Source organism: Planococcus citri, chromosome 1 (genome assembly GCF_950023065.1).
Source record: "Planococcus citri chromosome 1, ihPlaCitr1.1, whole genome shotgun sequence".
Lineage (NCBI taxonomy): Eukaryota > Metazoa > Arthropoda > Insecta > Hemiptera > Pseudococcidae > Planococcus > Planococcus citri.
The window spans coordinates 79,204,315-79,224,272 of NC_088677.1; the positions used below are offsets into that span (position 1 = coordinate 79,204,315).

A 19,958-nucleotide genomic window follows, 5' to 3' on the forward strand; every position below is an offset into this window, starting at 1 on the left:
TTCTCTGATTATTATGAACTCGTAGCAACTGGATCTCAGTGATTCAAAACAAGGGTGGAATTTTTTAGTGATTTCAAATTTTTACTTTTTTGAAAAGGGGTACCAGTGTTGGGATCAAGGCATATGTAAAGTGAAATTTAGAATTTTTCAACACTGGTATGATGTTTTCTAATTTATATAGTACCAGTGTTGAGGTTAGGGCATATGTGAGGCGAAATTTTTTGAATTTTGCAACACTGGTATAGAGAATTTTGGATTCGGAAGAGAGAAGGGGGGGAGACTAAAAGAAAGAAAAAGGGTACCAGTATTGAAATTAGGACATTTGCAAGGTGAATTTTGGGTATTCAATACTGGTATTGATTTTTAGGTTTTGGAAGAGGGTTGATACTAACATTGCATTAACTTAGGGCATATGGTGGTAAAATTTTGGTTTTTGCAATGTCAGTATTGAGGGAAAAAAAAATTTTGGTCAGGATTTTCATGAAATTTTTGGATATTGGGGGAATTTTTATTCAAAAAAAAAGAAAGTGGTACTATCAATGTTGTAATTTTTAGGGCATATGTGATTTGGATTTTTTCAACATTGATAGTTTATTTAAAAAAATTGATTCCTTAAGATTTTGGGGATTTTTCCAAAAAAAATTTGGTTTTTATTTCAGTAAAAATTTTGGTTTTTAATTCCAGTAGCTCCGAAGACAAGTGACATGTATGACTTTTTCTCGAAAAGGTTTTTGTAACCCACGTCAGGCGCCAGACGAAGTGCATCGTCAATTTGGACATGTAACGTGTCTTTTGAGCCTTATATATAAAAAAAAATTTTTGAAATTTTTCCAAAGAGATTATGTTTTTGAAAAATGAATTTTGGGTTTTTTCAAAAAGAAATTCCTTTCTCAGTTTTGTGTTTTTTGTGGGATTTTTGATTTCACAACATTGAGTTTGGACTTTTATTTTGAAATTTTTGTTTTTGAATTTTTTATCCAAAAGAAGAAATTTGAAAAAAGGTATCAGTGTTATGATTTTTAGGACATACGTAACTGAAGTTTGGGTTTTTATCATACTGGTATATCAGTGTTGCTGGTTTTTAGGGCATATGTAAGGCAAAATTTGGGTTTTGCAACACTGATTTAGTAAAAAAAAATTTTCAAATCATGGGATCACATGAATTTTGATTTTTGGATTTTTATACAAATAAATTTTGGATGATTTGGGACATAATCAGGTGTTTAGGGAAGAATTTTTCCGGATAAGATTTTTTGGAAAACATGGAAATAAATTTTGATTTGGAATACATTTTTTGCCGAAAATGTGTCGTAGCAGTTGTTGATTTTTTGGGACATGTGTAGATTGAAAAAGTTTTTTAATTACGACACCTGTTTTTTGAAATTTTGTAGAAAAAAAAAATTTGTTATTTTTGAAAGATGTCATGAATCTATGAGGCATATGCGTGCTACGAGTGGTCTATTGGGCTATGGGTTTGGATTATGGATTTGTTCTACATTTGTGAGGCATTGCCAGGTTTGAGTGCAATAGTTTTTTATTTTTTTGATATTTTAGTGAATTTTTTCAAACTATTGAACAGAGATTTTCTAGTTTTTTAATAAAATAATACTCGATTTTGTTGGTTAAGGATACTTTTGAACACTTGGATACATCTCTTTTTTTTTTTTTTTGTTATTTTTTAGATTTTATGTTTTTTATGGGTTTTTTATCGTACCGATTTTTTTAACGAGAAAAAAAAATAAAAATAGAGGAATAAGTCTAGATTAATTTTAGGGTTCTAAAAAATACCAAATTAGTGCTAGAACATAATACTGTCGAAAAGCTTGTATACGTAATTAATTTATGAAGTAAAAAAAAAATTAATCTCACCTGTAAATGTATCCATTTAAGAATCGATTGTTTATCGATTTCTTGGAATTCTCTGTCTCCTAAACCTACAAAATTTACATATTATCTAATTTTGGGTAGTTTTGAAAATTAAGCATCTTGCTTAATTTTTACCCAGAGTAAACAGGGAATACACAAAGTGCCCCATTTAGGCCTTCTTTAACAAGGAAGTCTGATCTGTTGGGATGATTGAGGTATGGATCACGCAATTGACGTGCCATTTTGTCCGCAAATTCTTTATCCTTCATCATTTCTTCCACTATTTTATCTGCTATGTAATTTGGGCGTGTATAGCGATATTCCAATCTCTCAAAACTATAAATTTTTCCATCAAACATGGGCTTTGTTCTATGTAGGGGTTCTTCGAGTGGAATAGGGTATTCCCATCTTGGGTCAAAATCTAGAGGGGTCTCAGGAGGGTCTTGCCCCATTTCCTCAATTAATGAGTAAGCTGGGTTTCCTATATCTTTTGAAGTTTTTTGAGGCTCCAGGGTGTTTATGTATCCTACAGTTGCAATTTTGGCATCAGAAGGGGGGTTGAAATAAATGAAAAATGGTCTATAGTATTCGGATTCGTGAGTTAGGAGTCTCTCAGGAAAGTCTATCTTCATTCTGTAGTATTCCATGGTTAGCCTACCCAGAATGAAGGTACTTTCACTGGATTTTATTATGTAAAATGGGATTCTAAAGAATTCAGTGCCTAGGTACATTTGAACTTCGAGGCACTGTTCAGAGGTAATTTTGGTTTCATTGTCAGCCAAACGGAGTTGAATTTTTTCGGATAGAGTAAATAATTGGATGTTATTGGGGGCTACCTGTTGCAAAATTTCAACTGTGGGTACCGAAATTATATTGGGTAAGGCTCCTGTATCAAGTTGGAGTGTGACGAAGCTGTTCCCTATAATTACTGTAATCATACACCCTGGGTCCTTGGTATGTTTATTTATCATTTGATAATAGGTAGACTTTTCTACATCCTTGAGATCGATTGTTCTAATTTTTTCCCATTCTGGAGATTTCACGATTTTGGAATTTTTGTTTTTTCTCAGTTTTCTTTTTTGACTTTTTGAATATTTTTTCTCTAATTCTTTTTGAAATTCTGGATCAGCGAGTAGCTCAGGGGCTCTATAAAGATCGTCTTGTTCTCGTTTTTTCTTTTTTGACAAGACTGGTGGTTTTATTACTTCCTCCACTATGAATCCTTTGTTCTCAATACTCTCTATTTGTCTCTCCTGCAAGCCCCAAGCTATTTCAACTTTCTCTACTTTTTCTTGGTTTATTAATTTTGGATTTTTATTTTGAGAAATTTGAAAGAGGTCTAATTCAGGCTCAGGATAGCCTGGGTCTATGTAGGGAGCTATACGATGATCATAAATTTGTTTTAGTTCTCCATTTATCTTTTTACGTTCACTATATACGCATGTTTTTTGATATTGTTCTTCTACGTATATAATTCCTGTAGCGATTAAATCCTGAATGAATTCAAATTCTTCAATTTTGGGAAAATATCGACGTAATGTGTATACGTAGTGGAATTTATCTTCAATTGGGATTAACTCATTTTTTCCTCCTAACATTGGCCTAACGTATGGTTTTTTGTTTCGAGAAATAATTTCAGTTTCCAAAAATGTTAGCGATGGGCTTCGCCATAGAATGACCCTGGGATCCAAACTCACTCTGGTGAACATGTCTTTGAAACTTAAATATCTGTCAATTTTGACATCTGAATCTCTCGCGGTTCTGGGTTTTAGGAGGGGAAAGAGTAAAATTACCATTTCAGCATCTTTCTGGAATAGTAAGTTTACCACATCTCTTAGCTGATCTTCAATAATTTTATATGGCTTTTTCGAAAAGTTAAGTTCCATTTGAGCGGCCGAAAGAATAAATTTTGATTTAGGTGGAAAATTTGCCGAAAGTATTTTACCATATAATTCTTCGAGAGAAATTTGATCTCTTAAGTATTCAGGTAAATTTTTATTTAATCGAACTTTACCGCGAGCCAAGAAATATGCTAAACTATCGCCAACAAGGATATATTTTTTCAAAATTGAATCTGGGTTTGGGGCTACATCCTCACTAGTAGATGCCCCATGGTCACCTAGTGATTTAGAGTTTTCCGAATTATTTTCACCATCAGAATTTTCCAAAACTTCGGTAGTCATTAGATAGAAAGCTGCATTTGCTGTTTTTTTTTCTAGGCTATAGGGAGGTTTTTCCATTAATTCTTGTAAAGTTTTTGACCCAACCACCGCATCAATCGGCGATTTTTGCTCGAGTTCTATTTTTGTGAGATAAGTCTCTTTTTTATCGGTTTTTTCCTCGTCAATATAGGTGCCAGATTTTTCATCAAAAATTATGGTTTTTTCCTCGCTATCGAATTTTACAGATTTCTTTTTTGGTTTTTTATGTGATTTTTCAATTATCGGAATACCCTTATCATCGAAAGTGATAGTTGTGTCTGCATAATTGACCATGTTTTTTATGATTTTATCGATTTTCTTATGGGCAATACTGCATTCACAACTATAAAACGAATCATCGGACGATTGAGAATTTTGCGAAAATAAAGAATTTTGAGAGGATTGCGAATTAGAAGACTGAGAGTTTGAAGGTTGAGAATTTTGAGAATTAGAAGACTGAGAATTTTGATAGCTACTTTCAAGTTTACGCATTTCATCGTAATCCTGAGAGTTCAAATTCTTATCTGGTGAGATTTCATAGTCCGAAATATTTGATGTACGTCTAGGGGTTTGAGAATTTAAGGAACCATTTTCATGATTTTGCACATCCTCGTAATTTTGAGAGTTGGGTAAGATTCTACTATCAAAAATATACGGTGATTGCCTCGGGGGTTGAGAATTCTGGGAATTATTTTCAGAATTACGCATGTCGTCGTAATTCTGAGAGTTATCACTGGTGGACATCTTATAAATTAATTCACAAAGGGGATTAATATAAGCACGATGGGTATTCTTAGGTTCCATAAACTGATCTATTATGGTCAGAGAATATTTGTTGCAATTGTAAGTCAGTACCTTGTAATGAATATTAAAGGTGAGTACTCCAGCTGCTGCTTTCTTGATGTCTCGAAACCAGTTGCATTCCACTAGACAAATCTTCGAAGTATGAGAATCTATCTGTATAAACAGGGTTAATATATCTATCGTAAAAAGATCCTAATTGGGGTGGGATGCTGGTATGTGCCAACTCCTCCTCCAAAAGGGGTGGTTATGGTGGGAGATTTTGTCGTGTGTCGGCAATTATTTTCTCACGCATATAATCGTAAGAAAAAGGAGACAAATGTCTAGACCAACATCAATTAAATTTAAAAAAAAAATAATCTAAAAAAAAAATACGCTAAGTGGTTTTTAATTGAATTAAATATAAAGGGGTGAGAAATCTATTGTTCTCTTATGTACACGTATGTGTATATCTTCCCTGGTGGTGGCGGGGTGTTGGGGGGGTGTATACTAGGAACGCGGGGTATGTATTTGCATCATTGTTGTGTGCAAAAACATCGTCTCTAACCTGTATCTATTTATTTTTATTTATCGAGAAGAAAGGCCGAAAAAAGAGAGAAAGAAAATAGATTTAAATGTAAAAAAAAATAATTTTGATAGAGGGATTAAATTTTAAGTGGTTTGTTATTGTGGTGGTATCTTTATTCATGTATATGTGTCTGTGCACTTACACACACACACAAATAGATCGCCTATTTTTTATTCCATTGTATAATTAAAAGGTTCTCGAAGATGCACCACTTAACTACCTGTCAAAATTGATTTGCATACAAAAGAAAGGTGAAATTGGCTGGCTGGCGCCAATCCTTTTATCGTTGTCTAGGTCAGGGTTTGATTGACAGATTAAAAGTAAATCAAAAAAAAATACTGTCTGTGAATTTTATATTGTGTATGTGTGTGTAATATAATTTAATTCAAATCTCTCCGATTCGAGAAGAATAGACACCATAACACACACACACACACACATATAAGGTTTTTTATAGACCTATCTAACTGGAATTTAGAGATGGTAAGATTTGGAATGGTTTTAATTTTACGACTCGAAATGTATAGAAAGTGAAATTTAGATGTAATGGGATTTATTTTTTAAGAAAGGAAAAAAGGTGTACTGTGGTGTCCCTGTATTCTTACGAGTTTTAAAATGTTCTGTAAAATAAAACATCTTGTTTTATTCACATGACTTGATGTATTCGCGAGTTAAAATACACCACAGTATTTTTGGGTATTGAGGGAATTTCCAAAAAGTATGAATTTTGAAAAAGGGGTAGAATTTTGAATGGCTATAGTGTACTCATTTTCCCAAGACAGATGTGTGTTTTTTAGATAATTTAATGGAAAAATATCGTGAATAAGGTCCTTTGAGTCTTATTTCTTAACTTTATTTCTCCAAAAAATCTGATTTTTAAACACACAGTCACGAAAAAATGGTACACTATATTTTGGTTAAATACATACAAATTTAGAGGGTTTTGTGATGCGTTTTTCTTTTCAGGATTTAGGTTGCTAGTACGAAATTGATTATTCAGTGAATTAGGTGGTTTTCATTCTGTAATTCATTTCGAACTGAATTCCAGAGTGAATCTATCTATCTATTTAGTAGATTTCCCACTATTAAAATTTCTAATCTCAGGCACGGTTAGGCAGAAAATTTTACTTTGCTTTTCAATTCTTCTGAACTTTATCTAATTAAGACCCACACCACCTTAGAAGAAATGCATCGTGGTTCCTAGGTTGGGAAGTTTTTAGTGACCTGTAATTTTTGACATCGAAATAATTAGGCAGTATTTTCACTCATTAATTTCGCTTCTACGCTCCTGATAACCACACATACGCCGAGAGGTGTTGGTTATCACACATACGCCGAGAGGTGTTTGGAGAATGGAAACAAATTTCAGAGTGAGTTTTCTATCTAATTAGTCACTTCTCGGAATATGTCCGAGAATAATTGAAGTGTTATTCATGATAAATTACGAATCACTTAACTGGGGATTATTTGCCCCACAACCCCTGACACATATCAGAGGATGTGTTTTGGCAAATAATGTAATGGGTTTAGAGAAGATCAATCAGACTGAAATTTCTAATCTCAGGCTCGGTTAGGCATAGAATTTCACCAATGATTTTTTCCTCTCTATTTATTTATCACCTTGTGTCTTTAAAACATATCGTTCACCTCGCCCACATTTATTTTTTATGTGGTACCTGAAAGTCACACAAGGTAGAATTTTAACTCGTTTTTCTCCATAAAAAGATCACGTGAGATGAGAATTGATGAAATTTCAGTTCCTCAACTTAACCACACATACGCCGAGAGGTGTCGGTTACCACACATACGCTGAGAGGTGTTGGTGTTGATAAAACTGAAACTCACCACCCCTCACGCACGCAACTATTCCACGGAGATCGCGAATTTTTTCCAAAAAGTATGAATCCCAAACCCTTACATAATTCATGTCAGTGAGATGAAAAATATGCTCGGCGCTAACTATTGCAATGGGGATCAAATTTAGACTAAAATTTTGAAAGAGTGAAGAGTGACGATTTCTAACTTTTATTTTTGGGCTTAAAATTTCTCAAGATCAGTTTTGATTAATTTTAAGTGTTTTTTATGTAGTCACTTACACCTTCATATTCTCATACTTATGTGTTATATCTGATCCGAAAAATGCACAAATAGGAATCACATCTTTCAACCAGGTATACGAAACCTTTGAGAAAGTTCGAGCTTCCCTTGTGTTATATTTTTCAGACTTCAACATAACCATATGAGTTTTCTGAAAACATAAGTGAATATTTTTTCCGAAAGAAAATGAGATCACTCTTCTTGAAATTTTTATTTTCCCTAACTTGCCACTTATACATCATGTATAAGTTGCTTAAGGAGAACACTTTCCTGACTTAATCGAAATTATTGCCTACCCTCATTGGACATGTCCTATTGGGTATTCATAATTTTTATACAAAGAGAAAAAAAAATCTCGGAAAGAAAAATTTCATGAAATGCTTTCTAAGAAATTTTTGGAATTTTTCAAACAAGAAAAAAAATTCAAATTTAGTCTAGATGTTTTTCTCGGAATTTTTAAATAGAAAATATTAATTTTGAACGGATTTTTATCGAAATATTTTTGTCTTAAAAAAATTGAACTAAGAAATTTTTTGGAAATATTTATTTTTTAGAAAGAGGCTTTTATCAAAATATTTTTTATCTAGGATTTCGGAAATGTGCCCCTATTCGAATGATTGTAGGATTGGTACTTAGAAAAAATCTAACTTTTCAACATAGCCATACTTTCCTCAAGAGGTGTTGGTGTGTTGATGGAACTGACTTTCCTGGCCTAGGCTCAAGATTTCCAACTCAGTTCCCTAAAATTAGACTTAACCAAGCCAATCTTACGTGTGTCATTTTATAGGGGTTAAAATTCTGATTCCAAAAAAAAATTAATTTGGTTCCTTCAATTCGCGAATTTTTGTTCACGAATTGTTGGATTTTTGTTTGTTTATTTCTATGAGACCTCTGTGTGAAGTGAACTTTGAAAAAATTTTGATTTTTAACTAAAGGTCACCATTTGTTTTAATTAAGATTTCCTGGTGTTCGTATGCAATTTGTCAATTTTTTCGTTGAGGAAAAAATCAATGACTCTCAGGATAATAAATTACTCACATTATGAGATAGACCATTACTTCAGATCAGCCAGGGAGAGTGCCCTGTTTCTCTATGAGTAAAATGATTTTCCTGAGAGGCAATCTTATTGCAGACTATACCAAAAAAAAATTCAATTAAAATTACTTAACTTGGATTGTTACTTAAGCATAAATTTCCGTGAATATAAATTATCCACATTAAGAGATAGATCATTACTTCAGATCAGCCAGGGAGAGTGCCCTGTTTCTCTGTTGGATAAAATGATTTTCACGAAAATTTATGAAAAGCAGCAATTTTTAGTTAAAATATTTTTTGGTTGACTTTAGCTAATTTTGCTGAGACTGAATTTTCAAGCCTTTAGTGAAGTTTGAAAACGATGTCAAGTAGGCGGACAGGCCACCATACCTGATAGTCCTCTCGCTATCTGAGACTTTTCAATTCAGTTCATTTTAGGCCAAAATAAATTATTTCACATTCACGAATTTCTCACAGAAATGCACAAATTTTCAAAAAAGATGGAATTTATAAAAGTTTAAATTTAGACCAGAAATTTTAATTTTGAACTTAGGATTCTTTAAGACGATTTTAGGTTAATTTTAGAGATTAACATTAGATAAAGAAATTTAGATTTTTAGAAAAATTAATTTTGAGGTATAAAAAGGTTTTTAGACACGAAATATTTTTATTTAGACGAAGATGAAAATTTAGATTTCACAAAAAAAAATTAATTTAGAGGTGTTAGAAAGATTTCTCTGAAACTTTTCTCGAGTGTTTGAAAATAATTTTGTTCCCAAATTTGTGAGTTTGTTATTCACGAATTGTGGGATTTTAAGTTGTTCATCTTTTCTGACACATAGTGCAAAATTGGGCTTGGGGAATTCCAGTCTTTTCAGGCTAAATTTCACCAATCCGCATTCACGTAAATATATGCCAAAGAAGATGTTCAACTTTTCCAAAAAAATTTTAATTTTAAGTCACGAAATATTTTCCTTTAAAGTAGGCGAGAACAAAAAATGAGATTTCAAAAAAATTTGAGGTATGAAAAAGATTTTTCTGATATTTTTCTCGAGCACTTAGAAGAATTTTGTTCCCTAATTCATGAGTTTGTTATTCATGAATTATGGGGTTTTTCACTTGTTCATTTTTCATGAAATGTAGGGTGAAATTGGACTTGGAGAATTCCAACCTTTTCAGGCTCGAATTCACCATTCCGCATTCGCGTAAATATATTCCACAAAAAATGCCCAAATTTTTCCAAAACTTGTCTCGAAAAAAATTTTTCATCGAAATATTTTAAAATACCTAAATGGGTCATGGGTAGTTGCACTTTTTTATGCACTTAAGCATATGCTTAAGTGATAAAAAATCGCGTTTGGGCGCCAATATTATGATATAAGGGGGATAGGAATTAATGATATAAGGGAAATTGGTAATAACCCCTAAATCGGTGGGTAAACCCAGTTATATTCCCTAAGTGGGGAACATTGGCGCAGTGTCCTGGCTAGCTCTAATTGAGGACATGAGATAAATTCCAATCCGCCTTGTATCGTATATAGAAAGTGAGTAAAATACTAGAAATAAGTCAAACTCGTATTTTACACTGAATATGTCTAATTCGAGGTATTTTACATCACAAGGTGAAAATCATGGCAATCACACATTCATGTGATTCCAGAGAAAATATACATAAAGTAGCACAATAGTTATAAGGGTTCGAATCATAAAATAATCATGCTAGTTCTAAGGGATTTTATGCATATTTGGTTACTTACTGACACTGTTACCAGTTATATCGTCTCTCCGTTCACAATTATACGCGACGATATGTAAAGAGTTATTCGCGATGTTATTCCGGTTACGTTAAAGAGTTATATAAAAAAGTTAAAGAGTTATTGGCACTATTTTTTAGAGTTATTCGAGTCATTATGTAGTGTAATTTAAACCGTTTAAGAGAGTTAATAAAAGTAATATTCATTCTACCGCCATATAAGCTACTTTGGTATAAAAGAATACACTGTAAATTTCCACGCTTATAAGTGGTACAATCAGAAATAGAAAGACACAGACATAGGCCTGTGCGTTTATTATTTGATCATGACGATGAGATCGACACATCACTTGGACGTAGCACCAGAGAGCTCGAGATTCCGACGCTAAGTAAGGAGCTTGGATTTCGCGAGATGCTTGGTTGATGCCAGCATCTCTCGCGAACATAGCAGTCCCCACTACCCTATAAATAAGGGAGGATCTAACGGATAGGGTTGTAGACGAGGTGTAAAGGGGTAACTGGCTATCCTAACATGCGCGATGCGCAACCGATTACCAATATATGACGTCATGTTTTTATAATGATCGTCTGTGTGTGTGTGTGTGTGTGCACATATGCATACGATCATATAGCAGTTAACACGTAATCGAAGGGATTCGGCTCAGCCATCCCTATAGGAAGACAGCTCATAGTACACCCTATGGTGGTACATATGGAAATAACTGCTAGGCAGTTGGGCCACGCTTGTCCCTGACATGCTCTGGATTCCATCTTCCGTTAGGGTCAGGTTTCCAACGTTCGGGGTATGTTGTGTGGATTTGATGATTGTTTGTTGTGGGGTTGCTTCTCTGCTGTCAGTGATTCCTTGGTCCACTGTGGTACTTTGCTGCTCTACTTTCTTTTTTGTCAGCCTTAGCGCCCTCAAGGTGCTTGAGGCGCATTGAGACAAACTTGGTTCATTGGATCTGGTTTCTTGGCTATCGTTTTTGGTTATTGGTTGTTGATTTGTTGGTGTCGCTGGGAATAGTTGATAGTTTGGTAATGGTCCGCTTGGTATAAGGTATTTCCTATTTGCGTCGCTGGAGTTGATAAAATTTACCAGCGGATTCACGTAGTTGAAACCTATCGGGGTTGGTTTGTATGTATTTTGGGATGTTGTAACATTTATACTTGTTTCGTTGGTTTTGGTAGGGTTTATGGGGGGGTTTATTGTGGGCGCCGGGTTTTGCACTGGGGTCCCTGTACTCCAGGGGCCCCTGTATTCTTGGAAGGTTTGATTGAGAATTTCGGGAGACGATTCGGATGACTGGAACGACGATGTGCTGCTTTGCAGATCTTCCTTTCGAAAGCGCAGTCTCCTTGCGGGCTTAGGAGTTATGGTGATTTCATTGTTTGTGTTGTTTAGCCATTCAGGTCGAAGGTTACTTTGTTCTTCTTGTTCTTCTGCCACCTCCTCGACGGACTCTTCTTGTTCCTCGATTTCTGTTTCAGGTTCAGCGACAGATACCCCTTCTTTCCACCTCAGTTCCTCCCTGAGTCGGAACAATTCGGCGGTGAACTGGGATATCTGCTTCATGTTTTCTTCTTCGGTGTTATAGATTTCGATATCGTAATTTCTTCTTATTCTGGTTACTTGGTTGTTTTTACACTTTTCACCAAGGTGTATAAACGTCTGCTCTCTGCCACAGTGACAGCATTTCTCCTTGATGACGAAGAACCTTTTGAGATACGAGGAAAAGAATCCGTGCTCCGTGAGAGCTTGAGTGGTGTAGAAGTTTATGTTAAGGTTGGACTCGAGTCGTTTTTGAATGTTCGGAATCCACTTATGGGTCACCCGTCCAGTCTTTTCTTCGTCCCAGCGCCTCTGCCAGATTTCCGTGATTACTTCATCCAGCTTGGCGCTTAGTTGTTTTTTAGTTAAGACATCGCCATGGTAGTTGTAAATGTTCTTATTGTTGTCTGTGGGATGCTTGTATATCAGTGATACTATGCCGTACAAATTCGTGAGTGCGGCATGAGGTCTCACTTCAATATCTAGAGTTCTTTTGATCGCAGTTTTCTTTATGGCCAGATCAAGTGGCGGCAGCCCGGCCAAAACCGAAGCTGCCGCTCCTGACACTGTAGAATATGCTGATATGATCTTCAGACAATACAGTCTTTGGACCTTTATGAGTAGATCCTGGTTTTTCTTCAGGGTAAGGCCGGAATGATGGGCAGCAGCCCCATAGTAGAACAAGGAATTGATCAGGCCCATCGACATTATCCTACGAGCTTCATAGCCATAGCCGAAGGTTCTGCCGAATAGTCTATTTATGACGTTTATTGCTTTCATCGCTTTGCTATGCATCGCTGCATAGTGGGCTACGAAGTTTAGCTTTATATCGAATACTATGCCGAGGTACTTCATCTCATTTAACGGCCTCACTACCTGATTGTTAACCAGGATCTCGATGTTTGGTACGTTTTTTCTTGTGAACACTGTAAGTTGGGTTTTTGCTTCGTTCAGCTTTAGCCCGAGGGTTTCAAGCTTCCCGATCAGCTGCTTTATGGCTTTGTTCATAACTTCCTTCAGATATTGGGTGTTTTGGCTTCTAAACACAAACAACAAGTCGTCCGCAAAGGCTATTGCCTTCGCGGCTCTGTATTGGTATTTCAGAATCGTGTTATACACGCATATCCAGAAAAGGGGCCCCAGGACGGAGCCTTGAGGACACCCTTTGGTGGCTGTAGTGCTGTATTTATTGTTGTTGTAGGTGTAGCTGATTTCCCTGTCTACCAGGTAGTCAGCTACAATTCTTATTAAATCACCGTTCACTCCTAGTGTTGCCAACGATTCGATGATGATGTTGTGAGGGATGGAGTCGAAGGCAGCCGATACGTCAAAGCTGACTGCTGCGACGTATTCGCCTTTCTCCCATCCCTTCTCGATTTCCGTTATCATGTCAAGCAAAGCATGGTCGGTCGATAAACCCGACCTGAAACCGTACTGATTGGGAGTTAGAAGTTTGTTTGTTTCCAGGAATGAGGAGATTCTTCTGTGTATGTTAGCCCACTGTAGATACACTTGCCACTACCTACAGTGACTTCATCTTAGACATCATTGTAACAATCACTCAGATTATGATAACCACACAGGTCTCCATCATGTTGATCACTAAGATCTTGTTTACCTTGTACCTATAGGTCATTACCACACAAATCATTACCATGGAGATCATGTTGGTCACTCAGGCCATTTTTATTGGTGAACAAACGATTTAAACTGCGAGTTCACAAAATTAGCATAAAACCCTTGAGGTGCAAGGTAATGACCAGCTCTAGCACAAGTAGCTACAATTTTATCATGAATGCCATGGATTAGGCAGGATACCGCATACTTGCATTCAATTCTGCGCTTGCAAATTAGTTGTAACTTACCGAAATAATCGGGTTTTGACAAGACAACTGTCACGCTCTAGGAAATAGTAGTCAAAAATGCCAGAACTAACAAAAGGTCCTGTTATTATCAGCAATTTTGACAATATTATACATTCCCATGTATATGCCCGGGACCTTTCATCAGGCAATCAGAAACAAGGCGACACTAGCGTGGCGCACCTCTGTCAAGTTGCTATGTTGATCTCAAGTTTTATTATCTAATTTCTTATACAATTCAACATATTTTGAAGGTGAGTGGCAAAATCTTTGGTGTCTGGGAACATGGCTATTAATTCGAGTTTCCATACTTTCCATGATAAATCATATGATGGAAGAGTAGCATACCAGTCCTTAGCATAACTATCTAACTTTGTTGAAAAACGTATGTATTTCTTCTCACACTCAGACTAATCATATTATACTGCTGCCAACTCCTTGAGTTTATACTCAATAGTCAATATATAACCATTTAATGGAACTAACACCAACTTTACCTGGTTTTAATTTGGGAAGACAATTCGCACCCAACAGAGCACCGCATCTTCCTTTACATTGACAACGATGGGACTTACAATCAGTCAAAGCACAAGATGAGCAAGTAGGTAGTTGAACTACAGGTTGAACATGACAAACTCGAACTCGAATAGCGCCTTCTACTGCGTTTTCTCAGGGCTTATATCCCACTTCTGAATTGTTAAATAATAAATATTGAACGAAAGTATTTTATATTTCAATTTATACCTACGTAACAAAATTATGAATAACAAGTAACAACAACTCAAACCAAGCTAAACGAGGGCAAAAGCTCTTGAAAAAAAATGAACATTTTGAGGAAATTACGAATTTTCAAAATAATGGAGGGGGGTATACCTTGGTCAATTTGAATCCAAAGAAGAAATGGCACAAAAAAGAACAAAAATCGCGAAGCGTTGATCGAGTTTATTTTCTTGATAATGGCAAGCAAAGAAGTGTATGTCTAAATTCTAGTTCGTTCTAATTATGTATACTTTCGGCTAATCCTATTCTGCGTTTATTCAAATCGTACACGGTGTAGTACTTCCTGAGGAAAACGTCTCCTAAAATCCATTGTTTCTGTGATGCAACATTGGATGCAAATCCAACTATGCAGTGCAGTTTTCCATCATTTGCAGTTATCTGTAGAAATACGTTTGATTAAGTTTTTATTTTCTCTCATTTGACTGGTATAAATTTGTGGTGATTGAATTTTGATCACATGAGACTTACTTTAAGGATATAATCCCTTCCCGCGAGTGTGTAATCTTGTGCTTGAATCCTGAATGTGATGTTTGGTAATTTATGAATGGTTTCACAGTTGACCTATTCAAAGCAAATGATGGTGATATTTTTGAGAAAATACTATTATGTCTACAAGTAGCTGAATTATTATTTTTTTTTTTTAATGAAAAAGGTATTTTAAAAAGTTATTTGAACCTCCATGTCTCCTTCAAGTGCGGTGCTGTTTAACGCTTTATAGATAGCTTTGACGTATTTTCCTGGTCCTATAACGAATGACGAGCCTGTATCGAAGAATCCCGAACCGTCGGTTGCTAATTCCTGAACACGTTCGTTTCCATACCGTAAGGAAATTCTATTCAAAAATAGGTTAGTACACGATTTAGATGAGAAATAATCCAACAAAAAATATTATAGAATGAAGATTTCAGGTCGGAAGAGATTACTTTTTCATTACAACTGCCCAACTTCCTGAAAGATATTCGCTAGCGTAATTCAATTCACCCCGATACTTGGTCTTGTCTTCGTCACATAACATTAATTCACCACCGTTGGTGTTCTTCGGATCGCTAAATTTTTTAACACAGATACATTTTTTGATTGAATTGAATGATGTGTAATTACGAATAAATCACAAAAATGTGTCGCTTGTAATGTATTAAAATGAACAACGAACGTACTTGGTCAAGTAGACTGAAAATTTACTGACTACGTAATTAAGTTGTTTGCAGATTTGCGTTACAATGTGGTTTGATACTGTGTTTTTGTAACGTAATCCCATGATACCGTCGTATGGTTCACCTACGAATCCATCTGCTTCTTGCATAGCTTCCAAAAATTGTCGATTTTTGATCTGGACGTTATCTATCTGCAATGAGAATTATAGTCTAAAAAGAAGTTGACTGCAAACTGCAATATTTTAAAAAATATTGAATTCGTTATCTTGAATCTACACAAGAAAAGGGAGAAAATTAATATTGAATTTTCCCCAATTTTCATCCATATGAATTTGAAAAATAAAATTTGAGGAGACGAAAATGTGACAAAAAAGGAGAGGAGAGTGCAACTACATTTCAAAACTTTTGTATCCCCTCTGCGTTTCTTTTGCACCTGTATAATGGAAAACTGATTTGGAAAAGGGAGTATGAAATTAAAGAAACATTGGTGAAAAGATTGGCCCTTATAAAGTTAAAATTTTCCAAGATGCTATGCTTACTGTAAGTGTATCGGTTGACCGAACCCCACTCATCCAACCAGTTCCATATTTGATTTTTTCCTCAGATTTGCATTCTTTGCATTGACGTGTTTTTGAGGTGGTACGATTATAAAGACGACGACCCGCTGTAACCGTGATGTTTTATTTTTAAAAATTTTTCATCGTGATGCAGAATAATTCAAGTTACTATTAAGTAATGAAAGAGATATTCTTCGCTTACGATCTAGGCAAGCTTGGCTTTTACAAAGAGTTGAAGGTACCCATAGATCATACGATCCTGTGTCAAAAACAACGTTGAAGTTCTGTGGTGGAGTTCCAATTGAAATAGGTCCATAATAAGATAACTGTAAAAAATGTAGTTTATTAGTTATTAATTCAAAGGTAATGTTTTCTCATTTATGAAATTATAATATGAACTACTTAATGAATTGTCAGTATACTCAGTACTCACAAGTTTGTTGTCTCGAAGAGGGATCTCTACATCTTGGTTCAATTGTTGAGTGTAAAAAGATCTTGATTTCGCCTTGGCTGATTTTAGTCGATCCACGGTCAATGGATTTCTTGTCAAGGGTATCCTGTCAATATACGAATTGGTACGTACGTAAGTAGGCCATTATGGGGGCAATTGAGACTGCTTGGAATTGACTTATTAAAATAATAAGAAATTTGGTGTACGAGTATCTTACCTTATACCACTTTGAGTGATGGAAGCACATTTAGCATGGTACGCGTATATGAAAAATAAGAATAAAAAACACGATACCTTCATTTTTTTTGAAAATGAAAACACACCCGTTGAAAATTTCAAATAAAGAACAATTTTGAAGTTCTTCAGCATGAAAAATGAAATCCACGCCTGTTTCTGTGAACTCGAGATGAAAATTTGAACGTTTATCGACAAATTCATCGGATTATATTTCATTCAAAGCGGATGTCGAAGCTTGCGATTATTTCCAAAATGACGATTAGTTGATTTAAAACTGCCATCAAAATCCTTTGTTGAGATTCTATCGAGGGATTATCTTGATATTTGTTGATAATCACTTCCTGAAAAATTATTATAATCTTTCATTTAATTTTCGCATACCATATTTATGTACGTTTTTTTATCTTCAACCTTATCTTTGTCATAAGCGTTTCCTGAAAAACAGCTCGTCCTGTAGGAAATGCCTTTGTGCGATAAGATATAAAATCGAGAGTGAAATAGGATGTACCTATCATTTTCCGGGATGTGATTATCAAACAGAGGAAAAATTCCAATAACCTGATTTTCAAAGCATGATACCTATTTGGTGATATTTTTGTGGAAAATTTTCGAAAGATTTCTGCTTTGAGGACACCACGTATTTTGTTTTGATACACGACAGCATTTTTCTGTAGTAACATAAAACACAAAACTTTTATATTGGGCTCAGCTTTTTTAAAGGAATACTCTAAAATTCCAAAATGTTTTATTGGGAGCTGCAAATCCAAAAATTTTCCTCTTTTTTTTTGATCATATTCAAACTATTAAAGGCGATTTGATAGTTACTTTTGACACGAGTGAGAAATAATGTATTTTTGGGGGGGAGGGGGGGTCTGAATTTTTTAAAAGAAGTGTCCCGAAATCTAAAATACGCGCGATTGAAGTCTGTTAGAACCTGCTTTTGATATGAGCCAATAAAAGTGCATTTTTTTCCATTTTATAATTTTTTTTTTTGCTGAAAATTTGAGCCTTCAAAATATTATTTTTCTCTCAAAGTTCCTCCAAGGGACATTTAAAAACAGCTGAAAAAATTAAAGAATTGAGGTGGGATGGAATTTGACAAAAGAAGAATTTTGTAAAAAACTGAACTTTTGTTTTGCAAACTTTGAAACAGAAAGCAGACTTTTTAAGCAGGCAGGACAAAAATCAGTGCTTTTTGGACGTTTTGGCAAAAAAATCATTTTATTAGCAATTTTGGTAAAAATTACGACCATTTGACTATTTTATCGAAAAACTACTTCCTGGAAATTACATACAATTTTTCGCCAACTCGCCAAAAATTAACACTCTCTGATAATTTTGATGAAAAAAAACGTTAATTTTTTGACAATTTTAGCAAAAACAGGATTTTTTAAGCAATTTTGGCAAGAACAGGACGGTTTGAGGTTTTTAGCAAAAAATTAGTCCCTTTTAAAAAGACCAACAATGGGTATTTCTTGAAAATTGTGCCAATAATGGACACTCCTTGATTATTTTGCCAAAAAATGACGCTTTTTGACATTTTCCCCTCTAAAATTGACTTTTTTGAATCAAACAAAGTTTTCTTTAGCAAAAAAAAAAAAAAAAAAAAAAAACCAGAACCTTATAAGCAATGGCAAAAAATAGGCTTTTGTTTGGCGATTTTGGAACAAATAAGGTGAAAATCAATTCTCTCTGATTGATTGGACTTTGGAGGGGGTACAACAAATGATGGACTTACAACTTGGACTTGACTGTCTTCGAGAAATTGCAATGTTGCCAATTGTAAAATACCAATATCGCTTCGTTTCACATTTTTTCCTAAATTTTTTAGATTCGGGTGGATTTTAATTATCAGACAGTTTGAAAATTGAGGATTTCTTCGAAGAAATTATGGAGACAAAGAATGAATTCTGCCTCAAAACACAGCATTTCATTGTTTTTTTTTTCAATTTAATAAATGTGGTCCAAAGCTGAAATTTGGAAGAATCGTTAAAATTTTAAGCAACTACGGGATGGTTCAAGTTTAAATTTGAAAGTTTTCATTTTGCTTGAATTGAAATTATTTGTGAGCTAAAGTGGCAAAATTTCCGTTGGCTCGATTCCTTGGGAGTACCTACTTCGTTGAAGCCGCTGAATTCGAATATTTTATTCATTTTCAATTTAGGACCCCCCCCCCTCCCTAACACTATTTCTGTTCCCTCCCAGTTTTCTCATTTTATATAATAAAGTATGAAATATTGAAAAATAGTGAGTGAGATGTTGATTCCAGCGGAGTTGAGGAAGATGATGAGTGCTCGTTTGAGATTTAGGACGAAATGTCTGAAAATTCAATTTAATTTCGGAGTCATCTCCCAAAGTTAGTAGAAATTAGTGACGTTTTATTGAACTTTTTCCTGAAGTTACTTTTTTTTGAAAAAAATTGAGCGCGAGCACTCATGGAAAAAATTAATTTTGACTGCTGAGAAATTTGTTTTAACAGGGTAGGTGTCTTACAGGTAGTGAAAGTAGTGGAAAAGTAGTGAGTTCAGTCAAAAAGGCTGTGAAAAAATTAGAAAAATTCACTGATGCGTTCATTTGTATTGTTTTTTTTTCATTGTGCTGATTGAAATTGAAAAATACTTAATGCAGGAACAAATTTTCTTCTAATTTCAATTTTTTTGAAAATTTTCCTGGGAAAAATTTGATTTTGTTGATTTTTTTGTGTGTGAGGGGGTTGAGTGGAGATCTTTCTGAAAATTTGGTTGAAAAAAGGATTGATTTTTTCAACAACAAAAAAAAATCCGTTACTGGTTCTAGGTGTACCACAATCAACTTGGTAATTCTCAATTTTTTTTGGGGGGGAGGGTCATTTTGATTTATGACACTTTCTGCAGTTTTGACAAATCATCATTCTACTCGTATTTTGAGAATTTCCGATTAATTCTTGATATTTTTCAATAAAATCTAAGCAGTCGGTGCAAAATTTTACCGAAATGAGACATTTTCTCAAATTTTTGTCGTTTTCCGATGGTTCATCAATTTTTAATATTTTTTACAATCGATTT

General features: G+C 34.7%; 1 protein-coding gene and 1 long non-coding RNA gene across 2 annotated transcripts in view; one reads left to right on the forward strand and one right to left on the reverse strand.

Moving 5' to 3' along the window:
- The window catches only part of LOC135835928 (uncharacterized), a 174,679-nt gene that overhangs the window by 56,015 nt on the left and 98,706 nt on the right, over positions 1–19,958 (forward strand). The window lies entirely within an intron of this gene.
- LOC135835577 (lysosomal aspartic protease-like) lies at positions 14,445–17,728 on the reverse strand. Its single transcript, XM_065349912.1, has 9 exons — positions 16,895–17,728; positions 16,660–16,783; positions 16,429–16,552; positions 16,209–16,333; positions 15,673–15,860; positions 15,439–15,561; positions 15,191–15,347; positions 14,984–15,076; positions 14,445–14,893 (listed from the first exon to the last, which is right to left on the reverse strand). Exons 1-9 carry the CDS (start codon positions 17,128–17,130, stop codon positions 14,732–14,734), a joined length of 1,332 nt encoding a protein of 443 aa, XP_065205984.1. The 5' UTR covers positions 17,131–17,728; the 3' UTR covers positions 14,445–14,731.

Excerpts from the sequence above, each read along its gene's own strand:
- LOC135835577 (XM_065349912.1), bottom strand. The coding sequence starts at position 17,130 with ATGAAATATAATCCGATGAATTTGTCGATAAACGTTCAAATTTTCATC. Across the intron at positions 15,861-16,208 it reads GGTCAACCGATACACTTACA|ATAGATAACGTCCAGATCAA; the intron begins GTAAGCATAGCA and ends TTCTCATTGCAG. Across the intron at positions 15,562-15,672 it reads TTTTCAGTCTACTTGACCAA|CGATCCGAAGAACACCAACG; the intron begins GTACGTTCGTTG and ends TAAAAAATTTAG.